The sequence below is a fragment of the Benincasa hispida genome, chromosome 7 (genome assembly GCF_009727055.1).
Source record: "Benincasa hispida cultivar B227 chromosome 7, ASM972705v1, whole genome shotgun sequence".
Lineage (NCBI taxonomy): Eukaryota > Viridiplantae > Streptophyta > Magnoliopsida > Cucurbitales > Cucurbitaceae > Benincasa > Benincasa hispida.
In genome coordinates this window covers 40,205,121-40,215,208 of record NC_052355.1, presented here as the reverse complement: position 1 = coordinate 40,215,208, position 10,088 = coordinate 40,205,121, and the positions used below count along the sequence as shown (strand labels likewise).

The following is a 10,088-nucleotide window of genomic DNA, read 5'->3' as shown; positions in this document are numbered from 1 at the left end:
TTCGGATTCCCTAGATTGGTGTAGTCAGTTGTCACATGGCTTGAGCCACCACTATCGGCATACCAGCTTGGATCAGTGAGGGTTTCAGGGTCTGCCATGAAAGGTTGGGGAGTATGAGAAGCAACAAGAGCAGACTGACTATGTGGGGGTCCCTTGTTTTGTTGTTGGCTGGTGTTACCTCCTTTGCTTTGTGAGAAATTTGGTGGTGCCAACTCTTTTTATAACGCCCATAATAGTAGTATGCAGTATGATCGAGTCGACCACACACTTGACAGGTTGGTTTGTTGCCTCTTCCTCTGCCTCGACCTCTGTTACTACTATTCCCTCTCTGATTTCCACTTGGACTATTGTTGTTGCTGCCTTAAGGCCTTTGATTCGAATTGATAGAGGAGCCTCTGCTGTTAGCCATGTTGACAGTGGCATTGTGACTGAATCCTGTTGACACTTTGTGCACAGCTTGATGATCTAAACGTTTTTCAAAAAGAAGCAACTATGACTGCATATCCAACCAGGACACATCCATTTTACTTTAAATGGTAGCCACCACTACATTGTATTCCTCATCCAACCCTTGAAGCACCTGTGACACCAAAGCCCTAGTAGAGACTGAACTACTAGCATGTTCAAGATTTTCAGAGTTATTTTTCATGATTCTTAAGTACTCTTCCATTTTCAAGTTACCTTTGCGAGTAGATTGAAAGACTTACCTGAGGTAATCTTCTTCAGTGTGCGATTGAACTCCAAAAAGTTGGTTGATGCTGTCCCATAATGCCCTGGCACTCTCACACCTCATGACTTGAACTGCAACTTCAGGGGTCATCAAGTTGTACAGCCACCCAAGTAGTAGCTGATCAACCGCCATCCAGGCTTCATACTGAGGATTCATCTCAATGATCAAAGTGGAACTCGAGCCCCCTACACTTCCACTTGAGCCTCCATCAGATGTGGAAGCTCTGGCAACAACTTCGCCGAACAACGCAGCTTCTGTGGCAATCGCCTCTCCACCTGCAGAAGGCTGAAGATACATTGGAGGACATGGTTTTTGGCCGGTGAGATGGCTTTCAAGTCTATAGCTCCTCAAGATCGGTAGAGCAAGATTCTTCCACAATAAGAAGTTGCTCCGATCGAGTTTTATCGAAGTAATTTGGTTAAGGAGTTGGTTCAATGGAGGGCTGCTAAACACAGTATTTGAGGGGTTCAAAAAAGAGCTGCCATTGGGGTTGGCGTTGGCCATAATAAAAGCTCTAATACCAAGTTAACGTAAAAAAGGAAATGAAGAGACATAAAATGAAAAGGCAGGGGAGCTCAAACGACAACCTGCAGAATTAATTTTCTCACTTGATATATTCAATCAAATCCCTTACATTTAAATATACAAACCCAAGGACAAAAGGGCAAAATAATAAATGAATAAAGAATAATTTGTGTACTGGTGTAAGCAATCTGTAGGTGATCCTTAGACCAATCATAAAGCATCCTAACAAATCCTGTTGAGTGGGAATCACTATTAATTGTAATCCTATGTGGCTCTACTGTTATATTTGCTTTGCTGACGTGGACTTTTTCTTTCTTCTCCTCAATATTATTGAGGTCTATTGTAAAATTTGAAAGATTATATATATATATATATATTCGTTTAAAAAGAATGGTAGAATTGTGAAACTTTTCTTTTCAAATTTTTTTAGAAAGGAAAAAAAAAAGTGTAGAAACGTGGTCGATGATGTACGAAACTTGTGTAATAAAAAAATGGGATGGCGTGGAAGCATATTGTAAATTTCAAACATTTAAACGTAACTTGTTATTTATTAATGTAGTTCATTTTCATTCTTTACGACCTCTTTTAGTTATTAGGCGTTCACATTCACTAAAGTTGAATACTGTATTAAATCGTACATATTTAAATTCCTAGAAAATTTGAAAAAGAAAATTATGTCGATTTCTCGGAATCTCCTTCCTTAAACAACATTTTATTTCTAATTACCGGGAGTTGACATTTTAATTTTTCAAACCTTTTTATTATTTTTTTAAATTTCTCGGAAGCTATTTATTCATTTATTTATTTTGCTTGGTGTCAAGTAATCCACGCATCATTTTTCAGTAGTTTTTTTTTTTTCAGTTAGCTTAGCTGCATTTGACTTTTCTTATATATATAATTGCATGAAAAGTGTTTAGTTTCAAATACTCCTTACTATATATTATTCAAATTTTTATTGTCAAATTCAATTTCGTAAACTATTCATCATTCTCTCCCTCTCTCTCTCTCTTTTTAAAAAATTATAGGAAAAAATAACACTTTTAATTCTTAAATTAAAAATGTTACACTTGTCTTTTACACTTGTTCATTTTCATTTGATTCTTAAGAGTTAATATGAAGAAGACCCAACAATAAAAATTAATATAAAATATAGAGAAAATAATATTGTGTAGTGGTTTGAACACACGATCCTCGTAGACCATATGCTTTCTACTATCTTAAATCACCAATCAACAAATGACCTAAAAACTTAAATTGATGATGGAAACTTAGAAAGTATATTTAATATGATATCATCTAATATAATTAAAAAATTCACAATAATTATATTAAATTAATTAATGGAAAGTTAATATTAAATAACAAAAGTGATCATTAATGAAAATCTAAGGATAAAAGATCTAAGGATAAAAGAGTAAAATTTTGAAACATAAATATCAAATATGAACTAAACTCTCTTAAAAAAAGAAACTAAACTTAAAATTCAAAAGAAAAAAAAATGTAACATTTTGAAAGCAGTGAACTATTTTATTTTGAGTTCTAAAATTATGGAGTGGAAATTAATTATTAGTTTTTCATGACTGTACGTATTAGCTTATTCATAAACTTTGTGATTTAATTTTGAGATAAAAGATGCATGATTAAAATTTGTTGGGAGTGACGACAAAAAGGGCATTTATATATGCTTCGGTTGCCATTGTCGGATTACGAAAAATAAGATTAAAGATAGATATAAAAATTATTGGAACAAAAACTTTCTCATTTGGGTTGTTCCTTTGAAAGTCAACCAAATGCGTGTTTGACCAAAGTTTATTTTATTATATTTGGAAAACGACCCCGATTTAATCTCGTTCATTGTTTTTGTGCAAACATTCAATCAATTATTTATTTATATGGACTTCCTTCAAATTTATAATTAATCATTTGAACTAATTAAATGATCTATTATCCAATACTTTGGATATTTTTAGCCGCCGTATAAAATGTAGTTTTGATTAAGGAATTCAAGGTTGATTTTTACGAAATTAGTATGAAGATCTAATTTAGTTTTATAATATATGGTAAAAACAATGCCTAAAAATATTGGTAAAAACAATCCATCCTATTTTATATTTTGAAATTATGTTTTATTTTCTTAAAATGACTGCCAAACAAAACTTATTGATGTGACAACCAGTGTATAAGAAATAAAAAAGAAATGTTACAATATTAACAGTTCAATAATTTCAACTTTCCCACTCAATTTAACTAAAAAAATATGTATTCCACGTCATTTACAACATGATTCAAATAATCAATTTTCATACCATTGTCATGCTAATTTATGTTTGAAACTAACACCAAAGTTTTGAGGGATTGATAATAATCTAACACATAAACAACAATGACGATGTTAATAGATGTTTTAAAAAATTTCATTTTCAATTGGTAAAATTAAGGAAAATATCAATTTATACCTTTAAAGTTTAGAGAAAATATCAATTTAAATCCAAAATTTTTGTTAATGTATCAATTTACCCCCTTCATTACGTTTCGTTTGGAAAATTTTCGTGTGACATTTATATTGTATCAATTAAAGCACTAAACTTTCATATATAAATTAATCTAGACTTTTAAGTTGGAATTTTCTTTGAAAATCGTATATTTTGTAAAACTAATATTTGAAGAAGCCTACACATGTTTGAAAATTAATGCATGGATGATTTTCAAAAGTAATCGTAATGGAAGGCTTAAATTGATTGACTCATAAAAATTTGAGAATTCATTTGACTCAAATCATAAGTTTCAAAAGATATTTATCAAACAAAATCTAAAAAGGTGCAAATAGATGCATTTACAAAAGTTCAATATTTAAATTAATACAATTATTAGTTTAGGGTTTAAATCGGTACAGTTCCCAAGTTTAAGGGTAAAAATTAATACTTGTCCTAAAAATTAGATAACCACGTGATTGATGCTTCTTACATTTTAATATATTTCTTAGCAACTTAGATAATATAGCTACAAGTTCAGAGTTTTAATTGATATAACCTTTAACGTTCTATCTTTTTTTAAAAGAAACAACATCGTTACGTTAGCTTCTGACTTGTTGTTAAATAATTATAAGAAGAACGAAAAGAAAAAGGAAATAAAGGAGTTTAAATAAAATAAAGAGTTTGCATGGCAAACGACCAATAATAGATATATATTGTAATTTATCATGGAAAAAGATGGCGTCCTGCCAAAAAAAAAGAAAAAGGAAAAAGGAAAAAAAAAAAAAAAAAAAAAAAGACAGTTAAAACAAAAAGGGGTCTTTGAACGTAGTGACCAAATTGCCTACATTGTATAATTTTCTTCTAAAAGGACTGCGTGCTTAAAAACACACGTTTTCAGGTTACTTAACCAGGAAAAAAAAATGTAATTTTTTGGGGAAAAAAATTAATTGAACCGTCATTTCATTAAAATAACTCCATGTTTCAAGCATTATTTATATTTAGGTCTTTTTAATAAAACCAAAATGTTGAATACTTTATACGATTCACATATTTTAATTTATAGAATAATAAACGAGAAAAGAGGTGGGAATGAATCATCATATTACAAGAACCTAGTATTATCCTTTGCAAAGAAAACCTAGGATTATGAAATTTCCCACTATATACTATTGTGTTGGAAAGTAAAAATAAGAGACAGAGGCATCGCAATTTTGAAGATTATATGGTCAATAAAGTACAGTGTGTAATGTTTGTTTTATTTATTTAATTTTGTATGATGTCTATTGTCACTATGTACGTTGTATCAATCTAATAAAATTGTAAACCCCACTTGAATGATTAAATTATAAACTGATAATTAAAACGGATAAATGTCATAATTGACTATCCGCCGGCTCCGCCGTCGTTGGTCAACGGAAAGTCCCTCAAATTGTTTCTCTAATATTTCTAATCGCAACCACACGTTCATGTCTCTACTCTTATGTCCTTATGTTATTATCATTATTTGCCTACTGGATTTACATTAATAAATTTAAAAATCATTTTCAGTTTGAACACTATACTTTTGATGGATTAATTTTGTTTATGTTTAGTTGAAGTCTATATTTTTCTATAATTATACAAATGAGAAATATGATTAGGGACGGATCTAGAGTTAGACCATTGGAAGGGTCATATTTTGATCGATTGTTGGTCTCTAAACTTTAGAAAAATAGTAATTTTGGTTTACAACTTTTATAGACATCTAATTTGATCTATAAGCTTTTAAAATATATATATATTAATTCTCATTTGAGAACTTTATGAATTTTAGATTAATGAATTTGTTTTATGACCATTTAAAATAGATATAGTCAAATTCTAAAATCAAATAGAAATTTGTAAAAATTACTTTTTAATTTACAAATTTTGGCTTGGGTTTTAAAACCATCCCTAAAATGTAAGCAACAAAATAAAGAAATTAATAGAGCAAAGTAGTACTTGGTAGGAGTGTTCATGGGTTGAGTTAGGTTGGGTTGAAAGACTTTTTGGAACCCAATTGTTCAATCCAAATAACTTCTATTAAAAAAGAATCCAACCCAACCAATATTTAGGTTGGGTTGGTTCGGGTTAATCATTTATTTAAAATTTTATTCTAAAAAAAATAAAATGTAAATATGTAACATTCTAATTTAATTATTTTCATATATTAAATTAAGATTAACAACTTAATTTCAAAATATATATTGAAATTTTTCTTTCTGAATTGCAAAGAAATTACTTTTAAGAGTTGCTGAAAAATAAATTGTTAAAAAAATATTGAAATTAAATAAAATTAAAATAAATATATGTATAAATAATTATGTTATAAGTAAAAAAATATATATATACTTTAAAGTTAATAATACATTTGGATTGGTTTGGATTGGTTTGAGTTATATTATGTAAACCCATGAATCAACCCAACCCATAAAGTTTTCATTTATTTGAACCAAACCCAATCCAAATGAGTTGATAACTCAACCCAAACCGCACGGGTTGGGTTAAATTGATCAGTTTTTTCAGATCATTAGATTTTTTGAATACCCCTAATAATTAAAAATAAAAATCAAATCATTATGAAACGGCCTTAGTTTTTGAGTGAATTATTAATGCGCATATATATAAAATTAATCATCAACAACGAAATAAATATGACAACCAAATATAGTTATTTAAATAAGAAAAATTCAAGATTTTCATGACGTGAGCATCTAGATTATTGCGTTTGTTTTGCGGCAATGTAACATGTTTGGGCATCCTAAGATGTCCTTAAGGAGGGCATCTTGAGAATTTAGACGCCCTCCTAAATCATGGGTTTTCAGGATTATGTGTTGAGAGCATTCCTTTTTATTTTTTTAACCCTTCTTTTTTTTAAAACAACTTAATCACTTTTATTTATTTTCATTTTATAATTAAAATAAATATTACGAAGGATGTATTTTACTTTTTTGGTTATATAGTAGTTATTTTTTTGTTTAAAAAGATATTTCTACAAAACAAATATGGTTATTTAAGAATGTTAGACATGCAATTCCAAATTTCTATAATTTCGGGTATATAAAGATCATTCCAATTATCTACGTTCTCAAAAAAAAAAAAAAAAAACTTCCTAATGGTCATATTGTGGAAGTCTTTTTCATCCTAAATAAGAGAGGAAAATAATATCCAAACCATACATTATAAATTGATAAGTATGTATTAAGGATGTCTAACCTAATTTATACTCAAGACATAGACAAGCTAGGGTGTTATCTTTTTTACCCTAAATTGAACAAATGCGTACTTTAGCTTTAGTTTACAAAAGATTAACATTTGTATGAATAAACTTTGTGGTAAAAGGCAACGAAGAAAATCATATTAGTAAAAACAGAAGAAAACTATTTCCACTAGCCAACCATAGAAAAATTAATTAATTATATTTCAAAAAGTTAAACCAACCAAGTAGATTAGTTTGAATAAATTAAAGAATTACACAACTTTTCAATCTCCAAATCAAACCATTATAAAATGAAGTTTCACATGGAAACATCTCTCAATTTGATTCCATCGATTAAAACTAAACTATTGCCCAAATTGTATTTTTATAATTAATAAATATTTTTTTTAAAAAAAAAACCAAGCATTTTATTATAATAATTCATAGATGAACGTCAACGGTCAGAAATCCCTGCCCTTCATTTCACTCCCTTTCTTCAACAATATCTGCCCCCACACATACATTACAAATTAAAAATTTCCCTATATATATTCATATTCCCCCATCTCTCTCTAACAAATTAACCACTTTTTTCCCTCTTTTAATTTTAATTAACTTCACTTCCAATTAAATTACCAATCTCAAAATCCTCTTTTAATTGCTAGTTAATTCCTCCACCATGAGCCCACCTAAATCCTGTGAAATCAATGGCCCTCGCCCCTCCCCTCTCTTAATCCACAAAGATTCTCGTTTTATTCGTAAGCCTCAGCTCCGGCAGCCGGTCATCATTTACACCCATTCCCCCAAAATCATCCATACCCAGCCTAAGGATTTCATGGCCTTGGTTCAACGCCTCACCGGCTTCAACCCACCGCCGCCCCCGCCGCCGTCTAATGCCTTGTCGTTATCGTTTTCAGAGAGAAATTTTAACGACAATGATTCTTCGTCGGGTCTGACGACGGAGGAGGAGATCAATGAATGTGGGGATCAGAAACAGAGTGTGGTTTTGAAACAATTAGTGCAGAGGCAGAGTAATTCTTCCCTTCTTAGATATTCTTCTGATGTTACGACGCCGTTTTCCTCCCCTGCTTTGATTAATTCCTTGTCCCCTTCTTTCATGGAGTTTCTTAAAGCCCTCCCTGAATTTTAAATCATCTTCATTTCCAACCGTTTTTTCTTTTCTGGGAATTTAATCTTATTCCTTCTTCTCTGTTCTTTACATCATTCTTAGTGTATTCTACTTCCGTTCGAAATTACAGATTGTATAATTTGTGAATTACTTATATAATAATTCAATTCATTCTTTTCCATATATATGAACCCTTTGATTTTTATCATTATCTTTTAATTCAGTTATTTGTGATTGAAGATTTGATGATGGGGGTTGAGTTTTATTGCGTTCCTCTATATTTGGTGGTCAATTATGTAAGGCTTATTATTTATTTCTTACTTGATTGTTGGCTATCTCATGAAGATCGACTATCCATCCTAATCTAATTAATTTCTTCGGATTAAGTGATCAAGTTTAAAAGTCAACTTGGGTAAATTTATAGGCCAAGTTTTCTTAAACTTTTTTTTTTTTTTTTTTTTTTAACATAACATATATCATCATTCTTTAAAAGTTGAAATATTACTTAACCTTTGATAAATATTTTATTACTACTTTTAGAGTATTGAAATTTAACTGCCTAGAAGGAGAGAGCAGTTCTTTAATAGACATCTCTAGAGTTAAATAACTTAAAAGAGCAATACCTAGATATTCCCTTTTCTATACATACACAAAAAATATATTTTATTTTATTATTTTCTTTTTGACTTGTGTCAAATTTTAATTAGGTGCAACAAAATAAATGTAGTCCAAGGTGCTCTCCAAGTATTTTCCTAACCTAAATATGGTAAATACGAATACATATTTAATTGAGGTTATTGTTCGACTTGTTGACTGCATATTAAAATTTTTTACTTGATGATTCGAAGTACCATCCAATATGAAAATTTGAAGTTATTGTTATAACTACATGTTTGTCTTAACATTCTAAAAGATTTGTATTTTAGGAGTGGTTTTATAATTTGTATGACAGGTCAATTTTGAATCAAATGACAAAGTTAATAGTAGTTTTGTGTTTTTGTCTAAATTATATATGTTAATATAGAAACTTGAAAACAACTTCAAGTTGTTACAAATCTGTTACATTCAAGCTACCTTTATATACACTTTGTAACTAATTGTACTTGTAAGAGAGAAAATGTAATATTTCCTAATAAAAACTCCCGTTAGCTTCTTCGTGGATATAGGCTATCCTTGGCCGAACCACGTAAACCATCGTGTTCATCTTTTTCTCCGATCATCTTGTTCGATCGTGTACCTTTGAGCCATCGGTCGTGTAGCATTTAGCCATCGATTGTTTACTTCAACACCTTTATCATGTAGATCGTCATCGTCTTGAACCCCATCGTCTAGACGATCTTCAGTAAAGCCTTCATCTTCTAAACGACTTTTCCCTTATCGTCTAGACGACTTCCTACTTTACCTCCAATCAGCTAGACGATTGCAGCCTCATCGTCCAGGCGATTTCCAGCAGCATCTCCCTCCGGTTCTCTCTTTAGACATTAGAGTTCTACAATCAACAGCCATCAAGGTGTAGGGTGGAGATTTCTCATCACACAGATTGTGCTTTTAGCATATAGTTTTTTGTTTGTGTGATTATCAAATGTGGTATCCGGTATTCAGAATAGGGCCTGAGTCTTATTAAGCCCAAAAAGATCAAGTGTAGTGTGTATATTCAGCCCATATTTCACTTTTCAAGCTCAACAAGTAGTATCAAAGCTTGCAAGAAAGCTTCAAGATTAGTCATCAAGAAGCAAAATCTTGAAGCTTTTCAGTTAAAATTTGAAATAGATATGGCAGCAGCAATGAATGATATTGAAAATTTTGATGGGAAAGACGATTTTGGTTTGTGGAAAGCCAAAATCAAGTCTATCTTGGGACAATAAAGGGCACATAAGGCCCTAGAGGATCCAGCCAAGTTACCAAGCACTGCAACAAAAGAAGAAAAAAAAACATGGAGCTAATTGCTCATGGAACACTGGTTTTAAACTTGTCTGACATTGTCCTAAGGCAAGTGATCGACCAAGCTATATG

At 30.7% G+C, this 10,088-nt stretch overlaps 1 protein-coding gene across 1 annotated transcript; it reads left to right on the top strand.

Moving 5' to 3' along the window:
• Positions 1–7,537: 7,537 nt before the first annotated feature.
• On the top strand, positions 7,538–8,228 carry LOC120082132 (VQ motif-containing protein 8, chloroplastic). The gene has a single exon (XM_039037374.1). It carries the CDS (start codon positions 7,626–7,628, stop codon positions 8,094–8,096), a length of 471 nt encoding a protein of 156 aa, XP_038893302.1. The 5' UTR covers positions 7,538–7,625; the 3' UTR covers positions 8,097–8,228.
• Positions 8,229–10,088: the final 1,860 nt, after the last annotated feature.